Raw genomic sequence first — 26,110 nt, forward strand, 5'->3', positions numbered from 1 at the left:
CCCTCGCTGCACCCCTATTAGAGACACACACCCCCCCCCTCTCAGCGCACCCCTGTTTCAGGGGACCCACCGCTGCACCCTGCATCGGGACCCTCGCACCGGGGGACCCCCTTGCTGCACCCCTATTTAGAGGACCCCCCGGCACACCCCGACATGCGGACCCCCACAGCGGGATACACCCCCGTGCACCTCTATTTAAGGACCAACCATTGCACCCCTGTAGGGCACCCGTCACAACACCCCTACGCGGGGATCCCCACATTGGGGGGGGCCCCCCCCCGTGCACCCCTATAGGGGACCCCTCCACTCAGGAGGACCCACTCGCTAGACCCCGAGGTAGGCACCCACCGCTGAACCCCCAAATCAGGACCCCCACCTTGAGGGACACCCCCATGCACCCCTGTTTACGGGACAACCATTGCATCCCTATACGGGAACCCCACATCGGGACACCCCATTGAGGGACCCCCCCCGCTGCACCCCTCTCTGAGTCCCCTATTTAGGGGCCCCACCCCTATCTAGGGCACCCCCAGAAGCCCCCGTTAAGGCATTCCTGGTACCACCCCTCTTTGAGACCCCCCCAGTGCCCCCGGACTTTAGGGAAGCCTCCCAGGGCACCCTAATTTGGGGAGACCCCGGCTCACGGTAACACCCTCACCAGTCCCGAATTGGGGGGGGGGGGCAAGGAGGGACAACCATGACCTGCCATGCCCCCCACTGTCACCGGGGACATCCCGCAATCTCAGGGGGGCCCTGTCACACCCTGACACACCCCATGGGGGGATCCCCCCCCAATCTCAAAGAGGGGGTCCCCAGGCCCCCAAAAGCAGGCTGCTCCCCAGACATGGGGGTCCCCAGATCCTCCCGGGGGGTCCCCCAGCCCCATCCAGGGCGGGTTCTCCTCATGAGACCCCCAAGCGGGTCCCTCAAGGGGGTGCCCAGACCCCAAAAGCGGGGGTCCCCCCCTTCCTCCTCCCACAGCGGGGTCCCCAGATCCTCGCAGGGGTGTTCCCCAGCCACGTTAAGGGGGGGTCTCCCCTCAGCATCCCTCAGGAGCCCTCAGACCCCCAAAAGCGGGGTCCCCCCCTTGCTGTCCCCACAGAGGGGTCCCCAGACCCCCGCAGGGGGGTGCCCCAGCCCCATTTAGAGGGGGTTCTCCTCACGACAACCCCCAGCGCTCCCTCAGAGAGCCCCCCCGACCCCTGAAAGCGGGGTCCCCCAGCCCCATTAAGAGGGTATTCTCCTCATGACAACCCCCAGGGCTCCCTCACAGAGCCCCCCTGACCCCCCAAAAGCAGGCTCCCCTCCCTTTCTCCCTTCACAGGGAGGTCCCCAGACCCCCACAGGGGGGTCCCCCAGCCCCATTAAGAGGGGGTTCTCCTCACGACAACCCCGGCGCTCCCTCAGAGAGCCCCCCCGAACCCCAAAAGTGGGGTCTCTGCCTTTCTCCCCCCACAGCGGGGTCCCCCAGCCCCATCCAGGGTGGGTTCTCCTCATGACACCCCTGCAGGGCTCCCTCAGAAGCTCCTCTGACCCCCAAAAGCAGCATCCCCCCCTTTCTCCCCCACAGAGGGTCCCCCAGCCCCATGAAGAGGGGGTTCTCCTCACGACAACACCCGGGGCTCCCTCACAGAGCCCCCCCGACCCCAAAAAGCAGGGTTCCCCCCTTTCTCTCCTCACAGGAAGGTCCCCAGACCCCCACAGGGGGGTCCCCCAGCCCCATGAAGAGGGGGTTCTCCTCATGACAACACCCGGCGCTCCCTCACAGAGCCCCCCTGAACCCCAGAAGAGGGGGTCCCCCCCTTGCTGTCCCCACAGGGGGGTCCCCCAGCCCCATTAAGAGGGGGTTCTCCTCACAACAACACCCGGCGCTCCCTCAGAGAGCCCCCCCGAACACCAAAAGCGGGGTCCCTGCCTTTCTCCCCCCACAGGGGGGCCCCCAGCCCCATTAAGAGGGGGTTCTCCTCATGACAACCCCCAAGGGCTCCCTCAGAGAGCCCCCCCGAACCCCAAAAGAGGGGTCCCCCCCTTTCTCCCCCCACAGGGGGGTCCCCCAGCCCCATTAAGAGGGGGTTCTCCTCACGACAACGCCTGGCGCTCCCTCAGAGAGCCCCCCGACCCCCAAAAGCGGGGTCCCTGCCTTGCTGTCCCCACAGGGGGGTCCCCCAGCCCCATTAAGAGGGGGTTCTCCTCACGACAACACCTGGCGCTCCCTCAGAGAGCCCCCCCGACCCCCAAAAGCAGGGTTCCCCCCTTTCTCTCCTCACAGGAAGGTCCCCAGACCCCCACAGGGGGGTCCCCCAGCCCCATTTAGAGGGGGTTCTCCTCACGACAACGCCTGGTGCTCCCTCAGAGAGCCCCCCCGACCCCAAAAAGCGGGGTCCCTGCCTTTCTCCCCCCACAGGGGGTCCCCCAGCCCCATTAAGAGGGGGTTCTCCTCACGACAACGCCCGGCGCTCCCCCAGAGAGCCCCCCCGACCCCAAAAAGCGGGGGTCCCTGCCTTTCTCCCCCCACAGGGGGGTCCCCCAGCCCCATTAAGAGGGGGTTCTCCTCACGACAAACGCCCGGCGCTCCCCCAGAGAGCCTCCCCGACCCCCAAAAGCGGGGTGCCGTCCCCCCCCGGGGACGACGACGCGTGTTTCTCCTCACGCCGCCCCCCTCCCCACGCCACCCCGCATCCCCGCGCTCACCGGAGCGGCACCGGTCGGGGGTCGGGAGGGGGCCGGGACGGGAGCAGCCGCCGGAGCCGGAGCCGGGGCAGGAGCAGCCGATGGAGCCGCGGCCGCCGCGCGGGTGGCGGTTGCCGGGGGGGCGCGCGGCGCGCGCGGAGCCTTAATTGGTAACGGGCGGCGGGAGCCCCGCCCCCCGCGGCGGGGGGGGGGGGGGGCGAGGGAGGGAGAAGGGGGTGCGGGAGGTTTGGGGGGGGCCGGGGGGGCCTGTGGGGTCCCCCATAGGGCGGGATGGGGACCCCGTGGGGCCGGGGGAGCCTGTAGGGACAGTGGGGGGGGGCTACAGGGATGCTCTGGGGCAGTAAAGGGGCTCTATGGGGTCCTATGGAGAGGGGGGGGACCTATAGAGATCCTGTAGGGCAGTAAAGGGGCTCTATGGGGTCCTATGGAGGGGGGGGGGACCTATAGAGATCCTATAGGGCAGTAAAGGGGCTCTATGGGTCCTATGGAGAGGGGGGGGACCTATAGAGATCCTGTAGAGCAGTAAAGGGGCTCTGTGGGGTCCTATGGAGAGGGGGGCAGACCTATAGAGATCCTATAGAGCAGTAAAGGGGCTCTATGGCGTTCTATGGAGGGGGAGACACCTATAGAGACCCTGTAGGTCAGTAAAGGAGCTCTATGGGGGTTCTATGGAGAAGGGGGGACCTATAGGGATAGTCTGGGGCAGTAAAGGGGCTCTATGGGGTTCTGTGGAGGGGGGGGACACCTACAGAGACCCCATGAGGTAGAACAGGGGCTCTATGGAAAAGGGGCACCTACAGGGATGCTCTGGGCAGTAAAGGGGCTCTATGGGGTCCCTATGGAGAAGGGGGGACCTATAGAGACCCCATGGGGTAGAACAGGGGCTCTATGAGACCCTATGGAGAGGAGGGGGACCTATAGGGATGCTCTGGGGCAGAATAGGGGCTCTATGGGGTCCTATGGAGAAGGGGGACCTATAGAGACCCCATAGGGCAGGATAGGGGCTCTAGGGGTCCCTATGGAGAAGGGGGGACCTATAGGGATGCTATGGGGCACTAAAGGGGCTCTAGGGGTCCCTATGGAGAAGAGGACCTACAGAGACCCCACGGGGCAGGATAGGGGCTCTGGGGGACCCTATGGAAAGGGAGGGCCCACAGGGACTCTGTAGGGCAGAACTGGAGCCCTATAGGGTAGGGGGACCCCCAGAGATTCCCCTGGGACCGGAGAGGACCCATAGAGGGGCTCTAGGGAAGGAAGGGCCCGTGGGGACGCCGTGGGGCAGAACGGGGGCCCTATGGGGCAGGAGGGGGCCCACGGGGACCCTATAGGGCTCTGTGGGACTGGGCCCCCCCAGCCCTTTGGGGTCAGGAAATGAGGCAGCGCCGGAAGCGGCTGCTCCAGCCGGGGCTCCCGATAGCGCCGGGGGCTCGTTATCGGGGGTCGTTACGGGGGGGTCATTACCGGGGACCTCCATGGCAGTTCGTGTTCAAAACCCCGGCGCAGGAGTCGGGGGACGTCTCTGTGCACAGTAGCGTCCTCACGCACGCGTGTCCCTCGCACGGGGATCCTGGCACACGTGTTACACGCCTGTGCGGGCTGCTGTGCCACTTGCACACGTGCAAACACGTGTTGCACACCTGCGTGGGGCCTTCGGCCGCTGCCACACGTGCAAACACGCACGTTACTGGCCTGTGCGTGGCACCAGCTCGCTCCCACATGTGCAAATCCATGTTACAGGCCTGCGGATGGGCATCATGTCGATCTCACACGTGCAAACACGCGTGTTACCCGTGCGAGGAGCCATGTTGCCTCCACACGTACAAACATATGTGTTACACGGCTGTGCGGGCCCCGTGCCACTTCCCCACATACAGACACACGAGTTACACGTCTGCGCGGGGTCACATCCCTCCCACACGTGCAAGCACACATGTGACACGCCTGCTGCGCACACAGGCGTGTTACACGCCTGCACAGGGCTCCGTGTGCTGCGGGGGAAGCTCTGGAGCCTGGCGGGGGGGGGAGTTAGGGGGCACCAGGGAGGGCATTTACCCCCCCAGGGGTTTTGGGGGGCCCCGGGGGGGGTTTGGGGGCCGGGCTGGCTCCATCCCGATGATCTCACCCCCACAGGAATCTGGGGGGGGGGGGGGCAGGGACGTCATGAGAAATACCAGGTGGGGTGGGGAGCCCCGGACGCCTGGGTCCTCTGGGGGGGGACGGGGGGGGGAATGGGGCGGCACCGGGACGCCTGGGTCCTCTGTGGGGTCAGCCCCCCCCTCCCCGTCAGGGGCAGGAATTCATCCCCCGGAGCTGAGTCACGGCGGGTTCGGTGTAAACACGGCCCCGACCCTGGCGCTCCTTCATATAGGGCCCGAAAACGCGCCGGCCCCCCCTCACCCCCCCCCCCCCGCCCAAAATAGAACCCAGGCGTCCGGGCGGCCCCTCGGGACCCCCCCTCCCGCCCCACGGCGTACGCCTGGAGTCCTGTGCCCGTCCCCCCTTAATTAGCAGCAATTAGCATTGCTCTGCACATCTTTAATCTGCTTATTAGGGGGCCCCCTCCAAATCCAGGTGCAGCGAGGGAGGGGGGACACCCCGAATCCGCCCCCCCCGCCGCCCGCAGCAGTGCAACGAACCCAGGCGTCCAGGCGGGGGGGGGTGTCAGTCCTTGGGGGGCCCCCCGTCTTTGAGGACGTCCTTGAAGCGCTGCTGCAGGGCGGCCACCCGGGTCTCTGCGGGGAGAACAGGGGGGCGGTCAGGGGTGGCACCCCAAAAAAGGGCACCCCCCCACCTGACAGAGATCCCCCCAAGTCCCAGAGGTGCCCCCCCACAGCCCCAGACTCCCCCCCCAATCCCAAAAGTACCCCCTCAAGACCCTGGAGACCCCCCCGACCCCCCTCCAGTACCCCAAAAGACCCCCCGGGTGGGTTTTGGGGTACCCCCGGTGCCCCCCCCCCCCACTCACCCATTGCCCGGTGCCGGCCCCCCCCCGCCAGCCGCATCACCTCTGCAGCCGTGTCACCCAGCTGAGCCACGGCCTCCAGGCTCTGGGGGGGGGGGGGGGGAGGTGTGTGAACGGGGGGGCTGTGGGGTGCCAGCAGCCCCAGGACACCCCCCAAACCCCCTCCATGGGGCACGAGGACCCCAACCCCCCCAAAGGGAGGAAGGACCCCCCAATCCCTTACATGGGGCCCAGAGAGCCCCCCAGTACCCTCCCTGTAGGGTCCAGAGACCCCAGGGTGCTGCTTGCCCCCCCCGTGGGGCCCAGAGACCACCCCCACCCCCCCCCCCCAACACCTCCACATAGGGCCCAGGGCACCCCAACCCCCCCCCCACACCTATGGGTCCCCAAACCCTCGCTGTGGGGGCCAGGGAACCCCCAACACCCTCCTGTGGGCCCAAGTGCTGCTGGGGATGCCCCCATCAGGTCTCTGTGGGACACAGGGACCCCCCCAAAAGCTTCCTGCGGGGCCCAGGGACCCCCCAGTCCCCTACGGCGTTCAGAGTGACCCCCCAACACCCTCTTGTGGGGCCCAGGGACCCCCCAAATAGACTCCCAGGGGGCCCAGGGATCCCCCCAAGGCCCTGTGGGACCCCCCAATGATCCCATGTAGGGCACAGGGACCCCCCCAAGATCATCCCGTGGGGCCCAGGGACCCCCCAAACCACCCAACCCAGGGCGCCCCACGTTTGGGGGCCCAGACCCCCCCCCCAACCAGCAGCAGTGGGGTGCCCCAGGCTGCCCCCCCCCACCTGCACGAGTTGCTGCAGGCCCTGACAGACTGGGGGGGCCAGGGGGGCCACAGGGGGCGAGGGTGGGGGGTGCCCCCGAGCCCAGGGACCCCCCAGGGGTCCTGCAGCTCCACCGTCCCAAAAGCCGCCGCCAGGGCGGCGAGGTCGCGCCGCCGCCACCCTCAGGGTGGGCAGGATGGGGGGGGGCCCGGGCCCGGCGACCCCCCCAGCTCCGGGTTCTGCGGGAGAGAGGCGTCAGGAGGGACCCCGAGGTGGGGGGGGGGGGTGTGAGGGTCCGCACCCCCTCCCCGGGGGAGCCCCGGCCTCACCTGCGCCTCCAGCAGCTCCAGGTGCTGCCGCGCCGCCCCCAGCGCTGCATCCAGCTCCGGCCCCGAGGGACGGGGTCTCCTGGGGGAGGGGGGGGGGGGGGGGGGTCAGTGCCAGACACCTGGGACCCCCCCCCGGGGGGGAGGGCAGCTCCCGGGGTCCCCCGTACCCACCTGGGCGGGGGGCTCTCGTAGCCGTCAGAGATAAGCAGCGCAGGAGGGGGAGGGGGGGTTCAGGGCTGCCATCCCTTCGGGGGTCTTCAGCACCTCGTGCAGGAAGCGGGCGGTGCGGCGCAGGGTGTTGCACCTGGGGGGGGGGGGGGGGCAGCCTGGGTCCCCAGAGGGGGGGGCTGGATCCCCAAGGGTGGGGGGCAGGGGGAGCCCGGTTGGGGGGTCCCTACCTGCTCTTGGGGGAGCCGTTGCCTTCGTCTTCCGGCGGGGGGGCTGCGTCCAGCAGGTCCCTGATGAACTCCAGCTGCTGCTCGGGGGGGGCCGTGCCCTGGTGGGGGGGCAGGGCTGAGCCCCCCAGCCCCCCAAAAGCCCCAGCCCCCCCTTACCCTCCCAGCCCCCCTAATCCACGCCCCCCCCCAGCTCTCACCTCCACCAGCGCCATGTCGTCAGGCCGGCACAGCATCAGCTGCGCTCCCAGTTTGGCCAGTTCTGGAGGAGAAGGGCCACTGGTTGAACCGGGAAGGAGGCACAGGGGCTGCCCGGCAGAGGGGGGGCTGTTGGGGGGGGGTCCTACCTCGAAGCCGGGCGTCCTTGGGGCCATACCGGAGGGTGTCCAGGCGGGCGGCGAGGGGGGGGGTACACCCTGCCAAGGGGCGCCGAGGGGGAGGCGGGTGAGGAGGGGGCACGGGGGGGGGGGTGGGTGGTGGGGACGGGGACCCCCCCCCGCGGTACCGGGAGCAGACCCACTCCAGCAGGGCCAGGCGCTGGGCCGAGGGGGTGCAGAGCAGCCGCAGGGCCTCGGCCGGCTCCAGCGGGACCACCGGCGCGATGGTGGGGCACGCCAGCGCCTGGGGGGGGGGGAGATTGTCAGGGACCCCCCGGGGGGGTGGCCAGAGTTCCGTGGGGCTGCCACGGCCCTGACCGCCCCCCCCCAGGTACCGGGACCACCCCCCTGAGGTACCGGAACCCCCCCAAGGCACCGGGGTCCCCCTCCTTCGCCCCCCCTGAGGTAACGGGACCCCCCCTGAGGTACTAGAACACCCCTGAGGTACCGGGGTCCCCCTCCCCCTCGCCCCCCCCCCCCGAGGTATCGGAGCCCCCCCTGAAGTAACGGGACCCCCCCTGAGGTACCGATCCCCCTCGAGGTACCGGGGTTCCCCTCCCTCGCCCCTCCTGAGGTAACGGGCCCCTCCCGAGGTAACCGGGCCCCCCCCGACACACCGGGGTCCTCTTCCTTCGCCCCCCCCGAGGTATCGGAGCCCCCCCTGAGGTAACCGATCGCCCCCGAGGTACCGGGGTTCCCCTCCCTCGCCCCCCCCTGAGGTAACGGGACCCCCCCTGAGGTAACCGATCCCCCTCGAGGTACCGGGGTTCCCCTCCCTCGCCCCCCCCCCCCCCCCCGAGATAACGGGACCCCCCCGGGCCCCGCCGCCACCTCGAGCCGCTCCAGCGTTGCCGCCGCCTCCTCCGCCATTTCCCGCCCTGAGCGAGCCGCCCCTCGCCGATTGGCCGCCGCCGAGCCGCCGCGCCCGCTGATTGGCCGGAGTCGCCGGAGGGGAGGAACCCGCCCACCGGGAGCGCCTGCGCGGTCCCCGCCTTCCCTCCTCTCTCCCACGCCCGCCCCCCGGCTGCCATTGGCCAGCGCGCCCACCCCGCCGAGGCCAATCGGAGGCTTCCCGCCGTGCCATGGGTGGCCGGCCGCGCTCCGGCTCCGCCTCTCTCTCTCCCTCTCGGCCAATAGGGGCGGACGGAAGCGGCGGCGTCTGCGCCGAGAGATCCCGCCCCCGGAAGTGCTTGGGCCGCACCGGGGCCGCCGCCGCTGCCGCCGCCACCGGGTGAGGCGGCACCGGTCGCTCGGTCAACCGCGGGGCGGGGGGGGGGGGGGGGGCGGGGAAAGGAATCGTGCGTGGACGCCACCGCCGGGGGGCGTCCCGGTGAGGGCCGACGGCACCGTCCCCCTTCCCCTCCCGCAGGCCGCCATGGCGCTAGAGCCGGCGGAGGCGCGGGGGGCCCGGCCGGGCGGGGCCGAGGCCCGCGCCCGCTTCCGCATCGCCCGCTTCATCATGGAGGCCGGTAAGGACCGGGAGGAGGAAGGGGCGCGGGGGGGGTGGGAAGGCAGGGTGGCCCCGCCGCCGCCGCCGTGTGACGTCACGGCGGGGTGGGCGGAGGGGGGTCAGGCGCTGACGTCACGCCGCCGGCTAGGCGTCAAGCTGGGCCTGGGCTCGGTGGCGCTGGCCACGGCCTGCGCCGCCTTCCACCGCTTCTCGCGGGCCGTGGGCCCGGCCGCCCCCCACGACCCCCACCTGGTGGCGGCCGCCGCTCTCTTCCTGGCCGGCAAGGCGCAGGGCACGCCCCTGCGCGCGCGCGACGTCCCTCAACGTGGCGCACAGGTACGGACACGCCCACCACCACCCCCTCCTCCTCCCCCCGCCGCGACCACGCCCCCCCGCGGCCACGCCCCCGACCCTCTCCACTCCCCCCTAAACCCCGCCCTCGGGACACCCGCGGCCCCGCCCACTCGCACCCTGCGCCCCAACCTTCCCCCCCACCCCCAGCCCCCCAATAACCGCCCCTGGGACACCCCCCCCCTCCCAAAACCCACCCTGAGCCCCCAGTACCCCCCAGTCCTCCCCCCCCCCGACCACAGGGTGCCCCAAGACCCCCCTTCCCCGTGCTCTGGGACACCCCCAAATCCCCCCCCCGCCCCGAGGGGAGCCCCCGCGCCCCCAGCGGCGTGGCCGTGCCCCCCCAGGTGCCTGCACCCCGGGCAGCCCCCCCCGGGGCTGGACGGGGGTTCTGGGGGCTGCGGGACAGCCTGCTGCAGTGTGAGCTCCTGCTGCTGCGCGTCCTCCGCTTCCGCGTCCCCGTCGCCCACCCCCACAAGGTGAGACACCCCCCCCGACTCCTCCCTAAGCACCCACCAGCTCCCCGGGACCCCCAGGACCCCCCCCGACTCCTCCCTAAGCACCCACCAGCTCCCCGGGACCCCCAGGAAGGCGGGTGTGCCCCCCCCGGCCCCCAGTCGCCCTGCACCCCCATGGGACCCTGGGGGACCCCCAGAGACCCCTCCTGCCCCCCCCAAAAAGCCCTCGGGAGCACCTATGGGACCCCCCCATCCCTTAGGGACCCCCTCATGGGACTCCCCATGCTCCTGGGACCTCCCTCCCGCCCCATGGGACCCTCTGGGACCCCCCCCAGCCGTAGGGATCCCCATGGGACCCCCGTCTACCTCTGGGATCCCCCCCATGCCCCATGGGACCCCCCCCACGCCCCACAGGACACCATGGGACCCCCTGGGGACCCCCCCCCCCAGCCCTAGGGATCCCCATGGGACCCCCCCTATACCTCTGGGATCCCCCCCAGCCTCAGGGCCACCCTGGGACCCCCCCACGCCCCACAGAACACCACGGGACCCCCCCCCAGCCCTCAGGCTCCCCATGGGACCCCCCTATACCTCTGGGATCCCCCCCCCATGCCCCATGGGACCCCCGGGGACCCCCCCACGCCCCACAGGACGCCCATGGGACCCCCCCCAGCCCTCGGGATCCCCACAGGACCCCCCCTATACCTCTGCAATCCCACCCCCCACGGCCCCCCCCCTCTCCCCCAGGAGGGTCCCTAACCCCCCCCCCCTTCATCTCGCCCCCCCCCCAGTACCTGCTGCAGTACCTGCTGGCGCTGGGGCGCTGGGGGCGGCGGGGGGGGCTGGGGGCACCCGCGGGTGCGGGGGTCTCCTGGGCGCTGGTGCGGGACGGGGCGGCGGGGGGGCTGGGGCTGCGCCACCCCCCCCAGCACCTGGCGGCCGCCGCTCTCCACCTGGCGCTGGCCCTCTGCGGCCGCCCGGGCCCCCCCGGGGACCCCCCGCGCTGGTGGCAGGTAAGAGGGGCGGGGGGGGGGGTGGGGAATTGGGGGGGGGGGGGGGTCCCGGGGGGGTCGGTAATGGGGTGCGTGTGTCCCCCCCCCCAGGTGCTGAGCCCGGGGCTGGGCCCCGAGGAGCTGGAGGAGATCGTGCGGGAGCTGCTGGGGCTCTACGGCCTCGACACCCAGGTGGGGGGCGACCCCCCGCGGCCCCCCCCCCCGCCCCGCCCCGCCTGCAGCCGCTCCTTCCGTAACGTCTTTAATGACCGCCGGCCCCGCGGGGGGGGCAAAGGAGGTTGGGGGGGGGGGGGGAGCGCACACAGCGTGTGCCCGGCCTCGTGTGAGCCCCCCCCCCAATAAATAATTACATACAGTAAATCAGAATAAATTAAAATCCCCACCCCCCCCACCCCCCCTCCCAGTGCCCTCCCAGTGCCCCAGCACCCCGCCGGGGGGGCCCAGTCCGGGACTGCTGTGGTGGGGGGGGGTTAACGAGGGGGGCCCCCCCCCGCAGATAAATGGCGGGGGTCCGTCCGTCTGTCCGTCCGTCCGTGCTAGAGCGAGGTCTCCAGGCTGTGGAGGCGGGCGGGGGGGGGTCCCGCCCGCGCCCCCCCGTGCCCCCGGGGGGGCCGGTGGTTGTTGTTGCGGTTGGGGGGGGCCTCGCTCTCGGCGTCGGTGTCGTCGATGAGGGGGATGTCCCGCGTGTCCCCGAAGAGCAGCTCGGGGGGGGCCCCGAAGGGGGGGCCGGGACGGGCTTCGGGCCGCGGGGGGGGCCCCCCCAGGGAGCTACGGAAGGCTCGCACCACCCGCATCTGGGGGGGGGGAAGGAAACGGAGAGGGGGGGTTAGTGGGGAGGGGGTGCCCCTGCTGCCCCCCCCCCCCCCAAACCCACTGGGGACACAGGTGCCCCAAACGCACCCCCCCCCCCCAATCACCCCTGGGTGCCCCCCCCGGGACATGGGTGCGCCCACCCCCCACCCCCTGGAGGTGCCCCCCCAAAATGGGGACTGGGGGGGGGGAGGGAAATGGGGGGGAGGGATGAGGGGGTGGGGAAAGGGGGGGGGGATTGGGGGGGGGCTCAGGGTCTCGGTGGGGGCTCTAAGTGTTCGGGGGGGGGCTGGGGGGTCCCTGGGGTGTCCCCGGGGGACACTCACGGGCGGGGCTGCCGGGGGCGGCGTGGGCGAGGCGGGGGGGGGCGGGGCCGGGCGCCGCCCAGGCAGGAGCCGCTTCGCTGGAAGGTGCCGCCCACGGCCATCTGCGGGAGAGAAGAGAGGGGTCAGCGCCCCGGGGGTCACGGGGTCGGAGGGCGGGGGGTCAGCGCCCCGGGGGTCGGAGGTCAGGGGTCACGGTGCTGCTAGGGGGCTGGGGGGGGGGCGGGGTGCCCCCTGCACAGAACAGCGTTGGGGGCTGTAGGGTCAGAGGTCAAGGGTCAGGGGCCGTAAGGGATCCTGAGGGTCAGAGGTCAAGGGTCCATAGAGGGCCAGCTCTGAGGCTGGGGGGTTCACATAGGGTCAGAGGTCAAGAGGTCAGTGGGGTCAGAGGTGAAGGGTCAGGAGGGATGTAAGGTCAGAGGTGAAGGGTCAGGGGAGCCCCATCGGGTCAGAGGTGAAGGGTCAGGGGGCTGTAGGGTCAGAGGCGAAAGGTCAGGGGAGCCCCGTAGGGTCAGAGGTGAAGGGTCAGGGGGCTGTAGGGTCAGAGGTGAAAGGTCAGGGGAGCCCCGTAGGGTCAGAGGCGAAGGGTCAGGAGGGCGTCTCCCCCCACACGGGGCGGGGTCAGAGGGCGGGGCGGGCGTGCCCACCTGGGTCTGGATGCGGTTGAGGCCGCGCACCCAGAGCACCTGCCCCCGCCGCAGCTCCCGCTCCGCCGCGTCCACCTCTTCCTCCTCCTCCTCATCCTCCGCCGCCGCCGCCGCCCGCCGCCGCCGCCCCGACGGGCCCGGCCCCGCCCCGGGGCACCGCAGCCGCCCCCCGGGCACCCACGCCATCACCTGGCGGGGAGCGGGGTTAACGAGGGCGCCGGGGTTAATGAGGACGCGGGGTTAACGAGGGCGCCGGGGTTAAGGAGGGCTCCCCGAGCACCTGCCCCCTCAGGGGTTAACGAGGTGCCCTGGCGGGGGGCTAATGAGCAAAGGTTAACGAGGGCGCGGGGTGGTGGGGGTCAGCCCCTCGGGGTAACGAGGGCGGGAGGTTAACGAGCCCAGGGCAGCAGAGGTGCGGGGCCCAAGGGGCTCGAGGAGGGCTCGGGCTTAACGAGGGTTCGGGGCGCAGCCCCTCCGGGGGAGGGGGGCACCCGGGGGACAAGGGGGGGGTGTCGCGTGTCCCGTCCCCCCCCCGGGTCAGGGGTGCCCCCCCGGTACGTACCTGCCCCCAGACGAGCTCGCCGACCCCCACGAAGAGGCACCACAGCCACTGCTCGGCGCTCAGCGGGGAGCAGCTGAAGGGCTTCCCCCCAAACTGCACGATGACGATCTGGGGGGGGGGGCACGGAAAGGGGAGGGGGGGGCTCAGCGGGGTCCCCGGCCCCCCCCGGCCAGGTCCCTGTAGGGGTCCCGTAGGGTCCCCACGGGGTGACAGGGTGCCCCTGGGGAGCTGGGGGTCCAGAGAATCTCGTCGAGGTCCGGGGTCCCCGTGGGGTGCGAGGGTCCTCACGGGGAGAAGAGGGGTTCCCCCCCCCCCCAAGTCAGGGGCCCCCGTGGGTGCTGGGGGTCCCTGTGGGTGACGGGGGTCCCTTGGGGGTCCGCCTGGGGTCTCTGGGGCTGACGGGGGTCCCTACGGGGTCCCTAGGGGGTCCCCATGGGTGGCAGGGGTCCCTCTGGGGTCCCTGGAGCTGCTGAGGGTCCCCATGGGTGACGGGGATCCCTAGGGGGTCCCCACAGGCTGCTGAGGGTCCCTATGGGTGACGGGGGTCCCTCGGGGGTCCCCATGGGTGACAGGGGTCCCTCGGGGGTCCCTAGGGGGTCCCCACAGGCTGCTGAGGGTCCCCATAGGTGACGGGGGTCCCTCGGGGGTCCCCGGAGCTGCTGGGGGTCCCCATGGCCCCCCTGCGCCCACCTGGAGGCGAAGGTGCCCAGGACGACGGAGCAGACGCTGGGGGCTGTTGGGGGGGGGGGGGGGGGCCTCCCCCTCCCTGCCTGGGTGTCCCCGGGGGGGTCCCTGCGGGCCCCCCCTCCCGTGTCCAGTGTCCCCACGGGTCACCTCCGCAGCTGGGGGTCCCTGGGGCCCACCTGGATGCTGAAGGAGCCTGGGAGGATGGAGCAGAAGATGGGGGTCCCCGGGGGTCCCCTCCGTGCCTGGGTGTCCCCCGCAGGGTCACCGTGGGCCCCCCCCCGCCGCGTCCGGGGGTCCCCACGCGTCCCCGCGTCCCGCCCGGGTGACGAGAGTGCCCCGGACGACGGAGGAGGTAACGAGGTCCCCTGGGGAGCGGGGGGTCCCCTCCAACGCCGGGGGTCCCTCTGGGTCCCCAGAGGGTCTCTGTAGGTCACCTCCGCTTTTGGGGGTCCCCCTGGGGGTCCCCACGGGTTCCCTCCACCTCTGGGGGGTTCCTGGGGGTCCCCGTGGGTCCCCTCTACGCCTGGACATCGCCACGGGTCCCCCCAGACCTCCCTGCAGCCCGCCCGGACGGCAAAGGCGCCCGGGACAACGGAGAGGACGACGAGGTCCCCGTCGGTCCCCCGCGCGCCAGCGCGTCCCCCCCGTCCCCCCCCCCCACCGCGCCGCGTCCCACCTGGATGGCGAAGGTGCCCAGGACGATGGAGCAGAAGATGGGATTGGCGAAGATGCCGTCGAAGACGTTCCTCTCGCCGTGGATCTTGCGGGCGTTGATCTCGTTGAAGAGCTGCATCATGACGAAGGTGTTGAAGATGATGGTGTAGTGCTCCGAGGGCGGCGAGTGCAGGGGGGCGTTGCGCCCGCTGTCGATGTCGAAGAAGACCTCCCCTGCGGGGTTGGGGGGGGGGGGGGGAGGTCACCACCACCCGCGACGGACCCCCGGCTGCTCCCAGCCTGCCTTGGGATGGAGGCCACCCGCGGGAGCACGGCCATGGGTGCGGAACCTCCCACCGCATCTCCCGTGGGATGTGGGACGCCCTTGGGAACACGGCCATGGGCTGTGGGACCTCTCCCAGCATCTCCCGTGGGTGGCCAAGGGATGCGGGACCACCCTGGGACATCTCCCATGGGTGGCCAAGGGATGTGGCACCACCCCAGGGACACAACCATGGGCTGTAGGACCTCTCCCACCATCTCCCGTGGGTGCCCAAGGGATGCGGGACCACCCCGGGGACACGGCCACAGGCCGTAGGACCTCTCCCAGCATCTCCCGTGGGTGGTCAAGGGATGCAGGACCACCCTGGGACATCTCCCATGGGGTGCCCAAGGGATGTGGGACCTCTCCCACCATCTCCCGTGGGTGCCCAAGGGATGTGGAACCGCCCCGGGGACATGGCCACGGGCCGTAGGACCTCTCCCAGCATCTCCCGTGGGTGGCCAAGGGATGTGGGACCACCCCGGGGACACGGCCACAGGCCGTAGGACCTCTCCCACCATCTCCCGTGGGTGCCCAAGGGATGCGGGACCACCCCGGAGACATGGCTGTGAGTGTGGGACCTCTCCCAGCATCTCCTGTGGGTGGCCAAGGGATGCAGGACCACCCTGGGACATCTCCCATGGGTGCCCAAGGGATGTGGGATGACCCTGGGGACACGGCCACAGGCCGTAGGACCTCTCCCACCATCTCCCGTGGGTGCCCAAGGGATGTGGAACCGCCCCGGGGACACGGCCACGGGCCGTAGGACCTCTCCCAGCATCTCCCGTGGGTGCCCAAGGGACGTGGGACCTCTCCCGCCGTCTCCCGTGGGGCGTGGGACCATCTCGGGGCCCACAGCCGCGGGGTGCGGGCCCTCTGCTAACACCCCCCAGGGGCACCCGGTCCCCCGCGTCCACGCACCGACGAAGAGGAGGGTGAAGATGATGACGAGCTGGTAGGCGGCGTGGCCCAAGATGTTCTTCAGCATGGTGCGGGAGATGAGGGGCTTGTTGCGGCCGTAGGGCTTGCGCAGCAGCAGGGCCTCCGTGGGCGGCTCGGTGGCCAGCGCCAACGAGGCGAAGGTGTCCATGATGAGGTTGACCCACAGCATCTGCACGGCCTTCAGCGGGGAGTCCTGCGGGGCGGTGGGACGCACGGATAACGTCCGTCTCCCCCTCCGTCCCCACCCCCCCGCCCCCCCTGCCGTGTCCCCCCCCAACCTGGGTGATGCAGGCCCCGGTGAAGGCCACCACCACGGCCACCACGTTGACGGTCAGCTGGAACTGGAGGAACTTGGAGATGCTGTCGTAGACGTTGCGGCCCCACATCACCGCCTTGACGATGCTGGAGAAGTTGTCGTCCGTCAGGATGATGTCGGACGCTTCCTTGGCCACGTCCGTCCCCGCGATGCCCTGGGGAGACCCGAGGGTGGGCGAGGAGAAGGGGGGGGGGGGACGACAGACCCCGAGACGGGGAGGGGTCGGGGGCTCCAGGGACCCTCCGGGATGGAGATGGGGAAAACCGGGGGGACGCCGGGGCGGGAACGAGGAGGTGCCCTGTGACGACGGTCCCCTGATGGGGTGGAGAGGGTTTGGGGGGGTGCCGGGGGACCCCCTGAGGGGGGGAAGGGAGGGTCTGGGGGTGCCGGGGGCTGCGTTTTGGGGGGGGTGGGTTACCATGGCGAAGCCCACGTCGGCCTTCTTGAGCGCGGGGCCGTCGTTGGTGCCGTCCCCCGTGACGGCCACCACCTGCCGCTGGTCCCCGACGGTGCTGTCGATGATCCCTGGGGACGGGGCGCGGTGGGGAGCCCGACCGGCCGCTGGGCGCCCCCGGCACCCCTCAGCACCCCCTCCGCCCCCCAAACACACCCCCCCTTTCACCCCAACCACCCCTAGACGCCCTCCTTGCCCCCCAGGTTCCCCCCCTGCACCCCCCTAAATACTCCCCTTGCACCCCAAACGTCCCCCGCGGCACGCCCCGCACCCCACCTTTGACCAGGGTGTGCTTGTCGGTGGGCGACGACCGCGCCAGGACCCGCAGCTTGGGCCAGACCTTATCGAGGCGCTCCTGCTCGATCTGGGGGGGGAACGGGGGGGGCGGTGAGCCCCCCACTGCCCCCGGGACATCCCCCAGCCCCTGTCCCCCAAACTGTGGGGCAGCCCCATGGGACAGCGCCCCAGTGCTCCCTGTTTGTGTCCGTTCCCCCCGCAAGGACCCCAACTCTCACCCCATTCCTCCCCTCCCAGGGCTCCCAGTCCATCCCTCCCTCCCCCAAAGACCCCCCCTCATCCTATTCCTCTCTTCCCAGTACTCCCAGTCCATCCCAGTGCCCTCCCCCCTCCAAGGACCCCAACTCTCACCCCATTCCTCCCCTCCCAGTGCTCCCAGTGCATCCCAGTGCCCGCCCCTGCCCAGGACCCCAACTCTCACCCCATTCCTCCCCTCCCAGGGCTCCCAGTCCATCCCTCCCTTGCCCAAGGACCCCCTCTCACCCAATTCCTCCCCTCCCAGTACTCCCAGTCCATCCCAGTGCCCTCCCCCCCCAAGGACCCCAACTCTCACCCCATTCCTCCCCTCCCAGTGCTCCCAGTCCATCCCAGTGCTCCCCCAGCCCCATACCTCCCCCTTCTCGTTGCGGATGCGGCGGTTGAACTCCTTCCCCTCCAGGCAGAGCCAGTCCTCGCCGGCCGGCAGGATGCCGCACTTGGCCGCGATGGCCCGCGCCGTGTTCAGGTTGTCCCCCGTCACCATCCGCACCGTGATGCCGGCCCGCTGGCATTTCCGAATGGCCTCGGGCACCTGCGGGCACCCCGGGGCGGTCAGGGACCCCCGACCCCACGTCCCGCCCCTGTCCCCACGTCCCCCCGGCGTCCCCGCGTCCCCCCCCGCGCGTCTCCACGTCCCTCCGCAGCCATCCGCTGCCCCCCTCGCTGTGTCCCCCCGCCTCCCCCAATCCCCACGTCCTCCGCGTGTTCCCCATCCCCTCCGCGTGCCCCGCGTCCTCCATGCGTGGGTCCCCCCCTCCCCGTCCCCCGCACCTCGGGGCGCACGGGGTCCTCGATGCCGACGACGGCGATGCAGGTGAGCTCGCCCACGATGGCGGCCTCGTCGTCCCAGGGGGGTTCGGGGACGGGGGGGAAATCGCGGAAGGCCAGGACCAAGGTGCGCAGCCCGGCCGCCGCCATCGGTTCCACCACCTTCCGCACCACGTCCTCCCGGTCCCGCGGCCCGAAGGCCCGTGCCTCCCCGCCGACCCCCAGGATGGCGCAGCACCTGCGGGCACCGCGGCGGGGGGGGGGGTCCGTGGGGGGAAGACGGACCGGGAGCAGCGTCCCCCGAGCATCCCCATCCCCATGAGATGGTGGCCCCGGGGCAGGGGGGGGGAACCCTCAGCACCACGGGAGGATCCTGTGGGGGGATCCCCCGAGCGTCCCCATCCCCGCTGTGTCCCCAGGGAGTTTTTGGGGCGCAGCCGCCCCCCCCCCCGCCCTCACCTGCGCAGGAGGATCTCGGAAGCGCCCTTGCTGTAGAGGCGGAAGCCGCCGGCGGGCAGGCGGGTGACGGTGCTCATGGACTTGCGGACGGAGTTGAAGGTGTAGACCTTGTAGAGCCGTTCCTCGGGGACCTGCGCCCGCACTGCCTCGTAGTCCCGCCGCAGCGCCAGCACCAGCCCCAGCAGCGCGCACTCCGTCTTGTTCCCCACCTGCCGCGGCAGCCCCCCCGCCGTCTCGGGGGGCTGGGGGGCGAGGGGGGGACAGATACGGGGCGGTTGGGGCAGGTAGGGGGTGAGAGGGGCAGGTATGGGGGGGGATACGGGGGGGGGGGCAGAAACAGGATGGCGGGGGGGCAAAGAAGGGCCGTCGGGGCAGAAAGCAGAGAGTGGGGTCAAATAGGGGTCCCTGGGGGCGTTGAGTGACCCCCGCGGTGTCTGACACCCCCCCCCAGGGGTCCAGAGCCCCCCGGCTTTGGGCTCAAGCTCCCCCCAAGGGTCTCAGCCCCCCCGGGGGGGGGGGTCTCAAAGGTGCCCCGGGCGGTAACAGGGTCCCCCAGGTCCCTTCCCCCCCCCCCCCAGCTCCCTCACCAGTATCTTGGTGGTGTAGGCGCTGTTGATGGCGATGGCCTGGACGAGGAGGTCGAGGGTGCGGGGGGCGATGCTGGAGGGGTCGGGGGGGCTGCGGAAGTGGGTGTCCCCCAGGAAGGCTTGCACCACCGTCATGCGGTTGGTGGTGAGCGTCCCCGTCTTGTCGGAGCAGATGGCCGTGGCGTTTGCCCATCGTCTCGCAGGCGTCCAGGTGACGCACCAGGTTGTTGTCCCGCATCATTTTCTGGGGGAGGGGGGGGGAGAAGTGAGATGGGGGGGCGCTGGGGAGGGGTAGGGGGGCACACAGCGGCACCCCGGGGTGGGGAAAGGCGAGGGGGGGCACGGCAGTAGCAGGGGCGGAGGGCTGGGATGGGCGTTCAGGGAGGGGATGGAGGGATGGACAGGCCCAGAGGATGGATGGACGGAGGGACAGAGAGCTCGGAGTGGACAAATGGGCTTGGAGGAGAGATGGAGGGGCGGACGGACAGACAGACGGAAGGGCAGACGGACGGAGAAGAGCTTGGAGGAGAGGCAGAGGGCCAGGGAAATGGACGGACGGACGTGGAGGACAGACAGACAGAATGGTGGACAGATGGATGATCTTGGAGCACGGACAGGAATGGAGAAGACAGACAGAGACGCGTGGAGAAGGGACAGATGGACGGTCTGCAGCGAGACGGATAAGTTTGAGGATGGACGGATGAAGGGATGGGGGACCGGACGGACAGAAGAGCTTGGAAGACAGACAGACAGACAGAGATGGAGAAGATGGGCAGGAACGCGGAGAACAGAGGACGGATCTGTGGCGGGGTGGAGGAGCTTCGAGGACAGGCGAGCCCGGAGGACAGACGGACGGAGGGGGGGCACCGGGAGGGCCTGACCTTGACGGAGTAGGCGAGGGAGATGGTGACGGCCAGCGGCAGCCCCTCGGGGACGGCCACCACCAGGACGGTGACGCCGATGATGAAGAACTTGACCCAGTACTGGACGTAGACGGGGGTGCACTCGGCCAGCCAGGGCCGACCCTCCACCACGAAGGTCTCGATGACGAAGTAGAGCACCAGGATGATCACCGTCACCGCCGACATCACCAGCCCTGCCGCACAGCGCCTTCAGGCACCCGCCGGCGGCGGGGGACGACGTCCCCATCCCCGCCCCGGGGGGGATCCCCGGCTATCCGGGCGCCCACCTGCCTTGCCGATCTGCACGGCCAGCTTGGTGAGCTTGCCCTGCAGCACCGACTTCTCCTTCTTGGGGCCGCTGCTCCGCTTCCGCTCCCGCTCCTCCACGTCCCCCCCCTCCGCGCTCTTCAGCGGCTGCATCTCCATCGCCACCCGCCCCGTCCTGCTTCTTGGCTGGGGACACCGACACGGCTCCGTCGGCGGTGAGGGGGGGAAAAGACGGAGGACACACACGCACGGGGGGGGGGGGGTCCGGGCGCGTCCCCCCCCGCCGCCACCCCCTGCCCCGGCGAGGGACCCCGGCGCACCTTTGCTCTGCAGGTTCTCCACCGCGCCGTCCTGGGGCTTCCCTGCGGCAGAAGGACGGATGGCGCCAGCGTCAGACACAGGGCGAGACATGAGGGGAAGGGACGGGGTTGGGGACCCCCCCAGCACCCCCACATCAACCCAAACCGGGATGAGCCAAGGCCGGAGGAAGGACTCGGCTCCATCCGGGGACACCGAGAGCCCCTGGAAAGGGTGCGGGTGGGACGTGATGAACCCCGAGTGCCCAGAGCCCGTCAGGAGTCACTCCAGGTTGAGGGAGACCACGTCCGGAGGACCTCAGCCCACCTGGACTCAACGAGGAGTCACTCTGGATTGGGACAGCACCGGGACGGGTGAGCAGAGCCCGTCCCTGGTCAATCCAGAGCCAATGTGGAGTCACTCCGGATTGGGACAGCACCGGGATGGGTGAGCAGAGCCCGTCCCCGGTCAATCCAGAGCCAACGTGGAGTCACTCCGGATTGGGACAGCACCGGGAGGGGTGAGCAGAGCCCGTCCCTGGTCAATCCAGAGCCAACGAGGAGTCACTTCGCTCCCAACCCCCAGGGACACAGGCATGAGGGGATGGAGGCCACACACGACAGGGACAGCGGGACAGACGGGGGGGTGGAGGGAGGGGGGCCGGCCACCCACCTTTCTTCTCCTTTTTCTCCTCCTCCTCCTCCCCGCCGGCGCCCAGCAAGGTGAAGATGATGCCGCTCTGCGAGTTGACCCCCACCGCCGTCACCACCATCTTCCCTGAGCCCTCCATGACGTGGGTGCCTGCGCGGGGAGGCGGGGGGGGTCACAGCGGGGCTCCCCGGCCCCCCGAACGCTGCCGGCCGCCCCCCCGCCTCACCCGAGAGCAGCATGGGGTCCTTGTCAACCGACTTGCGGACGTGATCGGACTCCCCCGTCAGCGCGCTCTCGTCGATCTTCAGGTCGTTGCCTTGGATCAGGATGCCGTCGGCCGGCAGCAGGTCACCTACGAGGGTGGCCGCGTCACCCCGGCGCGCCCATCCGCCCCGGCGTCGGGGCTGCCGGAGCCCCCGGCACCCCCCCCTCCTCCCCCGGCGCCGCGGCACTCACCGTACTTGACCTGGGCGACGTCGCCCACCACCAGCTCGGCGACGGGGACCTGGGCCTGGCGGCCGTGGCGCACGACGGTGAAGCGCTGCTCCTGCTCGATGCGGCTCTGCAGCCCCCGGAACTGGCGTTCCTTGCTCCAGTCGTTGAAGGCGGTGACGAGGACGACGCAGGCCACCGACAGCAGGATGGCCGCCCCCTCGATCCAGCCCGCCTCCGCCTCCCCCTCGTCCTCCGTGCCCCCCGAGGCATGGCCGCAGACTGCGGGGTGGAGGGGGGGGGGGGCGTCAGGCCACCAGCGGGGACGGCGGCAGGACACGGGGGTGACATCAGGGCGATGTGGGGACGTGGCCGTGGGGCAGGACTGAAGGACAGGGACGGAGGGGGACGCGGGGGCGAGGTGAGCCAAGGGACGGGGACACAGGGGACAGGATGGGGGGGACACACGACACAGGGACCAAGGGAGGCGATGGGGAAGCGGGGACGGCGTCCCTCCGTCCCCCGCCGCAGGGGGTCCCCCCCAAATCCCCCCCCCAGGCTCCCCACCTTTGGCGTCCCCCGAGGCCCCCCCCACCTTCGGTGTCCCCGCTGGGGGGGGCGTAGAAGGAGAGCCCCAGGGAGACGACGGCAGCCACCTCGAGGATGATGAGGGTGACGTCCTGCAGCGCTTCCCACACCAGCTCCACGAAGGTCTTGGGGCGCTTCGGGGGGATCCAGTTCTGGCCGAAGACCTGGCGCCGCCGATCCAGCTCCGCCGCCCCCTCCGACAGCCCTGGGGGGGGGCACACCCGGACATCTGCGTCCCGTCCCTCCTCCCCTCCCGCATCGGGGGTCCCACGCAGCCCTGGTGTCACCCCCCTGCTCCTGCTGGGGTGTCCTGGGGTCCCGGGGGCGGGGGGCAGCGAGGTCTCTGGGGGGGGCCCTGCAGGACAATGAGGTCCTGGGGTGGGTCCCAGGGGACGCAGGGGTCTCTGGGGGGTCCCTAGAGAACTCTGGGGGTCTCGGGGCATAGGCAGGTCCCTGGGGGGACAGAGAGGTCTCCAGGCTCCAGGGGGGGTCCCTAGAGGACAGGGAGGACTCGGGGGGGTCCCGGGGCGGCGTTACCGTCGGTGGGCGAGGTGCGGAGGCGGCGGCAGAGCCCGTGGACGTCCCCGTAGGCCTCCTGCACCTTCAGCAGGGCTTCGGCGCCGCGCAGCTCCATCAGCGCCCGCAGCTCCGCCAGGCTGCAGCCGAAGCCCCCCCCGGGGCCGGCCTCCCCCGCGCTGTTGGCCAGGTCCCCCATGGCGCCGGCGGCCTGCGGGGACGGGGACACGGCAGGCTGGGGGAGCGCGAAGGGGACGGGGAGCGGGGACATCGCTGGGGATATGGGACGGGGCTTGGGGACATCATTAGGGGCAAGGGACATTGTTGGGGACAGCCCTGATGGCTTGGGGACATCTTTAGAGGCAAGGAACACAGCATACAATTTGGGGACGTCGCTAAGGACGAGGGACATTGTGGGGGACGTTATCAGGGACGAGGGAGGTCGCTAGGAATGCAGGGCATAACTTGGCACATCGTTAGGCACAAGGGATATCGGTAGGGATACAGGACACGACTTGGGGACATCATTAGAAACAAGGGACATCATTGGGGCTGGGGGACATCGCTAGGGCCACGGGACATGACTTGGGGACATCGTTAGGGACACGGGACATTGTTGGGGACATCGTTAGGGACATGGGACATTGCTGGGAACATCGCTAGGGTCACAGAACGTGACTTGGGGATGTCATTAGGGACACGGGACATCATTAGGGTCACAGAACGTGACTTGGGGACGTCATTAGGGACAAGGGACATCATTAGGGTCACAGAACATGGCTTGGGGACATCATTAGGGACACAGGACATCATTAGGGTCACAGAACATGGCTTGGGGACATCATTAGGGACATAGGACATCGCTGGGGACATCGTCAGGGACACGGGACATGGCCTGGGGACATTGTTGGGGAGCAGGGGCGCTGCCGGGGGTCTCTCACCTGCTCAGCGGTGACGGTGACGGTGGCGGGGCCCGGGGGGGGTCATGCCGGGGGGCCCCCCCTGGCTGGTCGCTCGCCCCCCCGCGGGGGCCAGGCCATGGACGGCGCCGGGGTCAGGGGCGGCCGCCCCCCCTGCCCGGGCCACACCTGGGGACACGGCCGTCACCCGCGGCCCAGCACGGACCAGTCACTCCCAGTCCGTCACCTCCCTTCCCCAGCAAAGCCCTGCCCCCTCCCTACACACCAGCATCTCCCAGTCCCCCCAGTGATCCCCAGCTGCCTCAGAATAGCCCAGTCCCCCCCAAAACTGCGAGTTCCTCCAGATCTCCAGTAACTCCCAGCTCCCCCAGTGATCTGTTCCCCCAACAAATCCCTCAGAAAGTCCCAGAGCTCCCAATCCCCTCAGCAAATCCCAGTAGCTCCCAGTCTCCCCAGTACCCCATTACCCTCAGTTCCCACAGTAATTCCCAGGCTCTGCAGAAGCTCCAATTAACTCTCAATTCTCTCAGCAAATCCCAGTAGCTCCCAGCGATCCCAGTAACTTGCAGTCTTCTCATGTTCTCCTCCTCCAGTTCCCCCAGTAAATCCCAGCAGCTCCCCCTCTTCTTACATTCTCTCTCCCCAGTTCTTCCAGTAAGTCCCAATCCGTAACACCCTCAGTAAATCCCAGTAGCTCCCAGCTGCCCCAGTAACCCTTATTCCACAATTCCCTCATCACTCCCAGTAACTCCCAGTCTGCCCAGTAACAGTGAGTCCCACCAGTTCCCACAGTAAGTCCCAGTTTCCCCAGTAACTCCCAGTTCCCCCAGTAATGGCGAGTCCCACCAGTTCCCACAGTAACTCCCAGTCTGCCCAGTAACTCCCAGTTCCCCCAGGAACAGCGAGTCCCACCAGTTCCCACAGTAAACGGCGAGCCCCACCAGTTCCTACAGCAACTCCCAGTCTGCCCAGTAGCTCCCAGTTCCCCCAGGAACAGCGAGTCCCACCAGTTCCCCCAGTAACTCCCAGTTCCCCCAGTAACAGTGAGTCCCACCAGTTCCTCCAGTAACGGCGAGCCCCACCAGTTCCTACAGCAACTCCCAGTCTGCCCAGTAGCTCCCAGTTCCCCCAGTAACGGCGAGTCCCACCAGTTCCCCCAGCAGCTCCCAGTTCCCCCAGCAGCCGCCCCCGGTCCCCTCAGGCCGCCCCTCCCTCCGCCCAGGCCCCGCCCCCCCGCGCCCGTCCGTCCCGCGGCGGCGGCCAATGAGCGGCGGGCGGGGGCGGGGCCAGCGCGGCTCGGCTCCGCCCCCGGCCCTGCGGCGGGCGCGCGAGGACTGCGCCAAAGGGGGGGGCGGGGCGCCCCCGGCCCGGCTCTGCCCCCGCAACGGGGGGGGGGGGCGGGGGCACGCGCGTGTGCAAGCCCCGCCCCCCCGGGCCGGCACACGCGTGTGCGTGGGACGGGGGACACGGACACACGGACACGCGCACAGAGACCCCCCTCCAGCCCCCCGCGTGCCAGAGCCCGGGCCCTGGCGCGCTCCCACGCGCGTGTGCTCTCGAGGCGCTCGCACGCGCGCGTGCCGCCGCTGCCTCGGCGTGCTTGCACGCGCGCCCGCCCTTGACGCGCTCGCACGCGCGCGTGGCCACCGCTGCCCCGACGCGCTCGCACGCGTGCCCTTGACGCCCCTGCGCACACGCCCGCTGGTACGGCCCGGACACGCGCGTCCCCTGGCACGCGTGCATGCCACCAGCGCGCCTGTACAGGCGTGCGCCCCGGCCGTCCTTGCACACGCGTGTGCCCTCAGCGCACTGACAGGTACGCGTGTACCCCCTGTACCCGTGCACCCCGGCCCGCCTGCACACACGTGTGCCCACCGGCACACCCGCACACACATGCGTGTGCTGCCGGCCCACCCCCGCACACAGGTGTCCCCCAGCACACGCGTGTGCCCCCAGAAGCCCCAGCATGCACAGGGCCCTCCCCCACGCCGTTGCACACGCGTGTGATCGCATCAACCGCCCCCCTGTTCCCCCCCCCCCACCTCCCCGCAGGGCTCCCCGGCAAGTCCCCAGCCCCCCATCCCCGCCCCCAAGCACCGGGGACCCCCACCGTGCCCCCCCCAAAGCAACACCCGGCCCTGTGAGGTGCCGTGACCCCACGAAACGAAGCGGCCCCCCCAAAGCGACACCCCCCCCCTCGACAATACCCCCACCCCCGCCACCGCCGGCAGCACCGCAGTGCCATAACGGGCCCACCGGGGCGCAGAGCCTGCTGCCCCCCCCCCCCCCCGCGCGCTGCCCCGACCCCCCCCCACCCCGTGCAACTCACACAGACGCCCCCTCCCCGTTTACAGTGCCCCCCCTTTTGCAATACACCCCCTCTTTTGCCAGCCAGCCCCCCCCCCATTCGCAACGGACCCCCTCCCCCCTTACAACGCCCCCCCCCCCCGATTTGCAGCCCCCTCCATTTACACTGCCCGCCTCTCCCCACGCAGGGCACTCCCTCCCCGTCCCCGGTGCCCCCCCCCCATACCGGCCCATGGGTCCCCGGCGCTGCGGCGGTGCCCGAGGCGCGGCGCGCTGCGGGCCGGGGGGCGGGGCCGGAGGGGCGGGGCTTGGGCGGTGGGGAGGGCGGGGTCACGAAGACACGCCCCC

General features: G+C 70.7%; 2 protein-coding genes and 1 long non-coding RNA gene across 3 annotated transcripts; 1 reads left to right on the forward strand and 2 right to left on the reverse strand.

The window, feature by feature from the left end:
- Positions 1 to 5,288: 5,288 nt before the first annotated feature.
- LOC128138008 (uncharacterized) lies at positions 5,289 to 7,556 on the reverse strand. The gene is made up of 8 exons (XR_008233936.1): positions 7,495 to 7,556; positions 7,348 to 7,409; positions 7,151 to 7,248; positions 6,924 to 7,056; positions 6,753 to 6,831; positions 6,445 to 6,662; positions 5,657 to 5,738; positions 5,289 to 5,423 (listed from the first exon to the last, which is right to left on the reverse strand). It is a non-coding gene; the product is annotated as an uncharacterized LOC128138008 (long non-coding RNA).
- A 1,050-nt stretch (positions 7,557 to 8,606) lies between these two features.
- On the forward strand, positions 8,607 to 11,138 carry CCNQ (cyclin Q). Its single transcript, XM_052779276.1, has 6 exons — positions 8,607 to 8,755; positions 8,860 to 8,993; positions 9,123 to 9,310; positions 9,673 to 9,804; positions 10,575 to 10,796; positions 10,887 to 11,138. Exons 1-6 carry the CDS (start codon positions 8,607 to 8,609, stop codon positions 11,136 to 11,138), a joined length of 1,077 nt encoding a protein of 358 aa, XP_052635236.1.
- Positions 11,139 to 11,304: 166 nt separating this feature from the next.
- On the reverse strand, positions 11,305 to 26,077 carry ATP2B3 (ATPase plasma membrane Ca2+ transporting 3). Its single transcript, XM_052779280.1, is given in 24 exon segments — positions 11,305 to 11,590; positions 12,577 to 12,765; positions 13,139 to 13,246; positions 14,502 to 14,713; positions 15,723 to 15,936; positions 16,022 to 16,213; positions 16,478 to 16,584; positions 16,790 to 16,877; positions 17,421 to 17,600; positions 17,840 to 18,074; positions 18,296 to 18,537; positions 18,883 to 19,068; positions 19,070 to 19,126; positions 19,764 to 19,978; positions 20,072 to 20,216; positions 20,218 to 20,237; positions 20,372 to 20,413; positions 21,021 to 21,149; positions 21,226 to 21,351; positions 21,456 to 21,713; positions 22,027 to 22,224; positions 22,557 to 22,746; positions 23,477 to 23,623; positions 25,989 to 26,077. Coding segments are annotated over 22 exon segments (3,579 nt in total). The 5' UTR covers positions 22,735 to 22,746; positions 23,477 to 23,623; positions 25,989 to 26,077; the 3' UTR covers positions 11,305 to 11,332.
- Positions 26,078 to 26,110: the final 33 nt, after the last annotated feature.

The sequence above is a fragment of the Harpia harpyja genome (genome assembly GCF_026419915.1).
Source record: "Harpia harpyja isolate bHarHar1 chromosome 26 unlocalized genomic scaffold, bHarHar1 primary haplotype SUPER_26_unloc_3, whole genome shotgun sequence".
NCBI classification, from domain to species: domain Eukaryota; kingdom Metazoa; phylum Chordata; class Aves; order Accipitriformes; family Accipitridae; genus Harpia; species Harpia harpyja.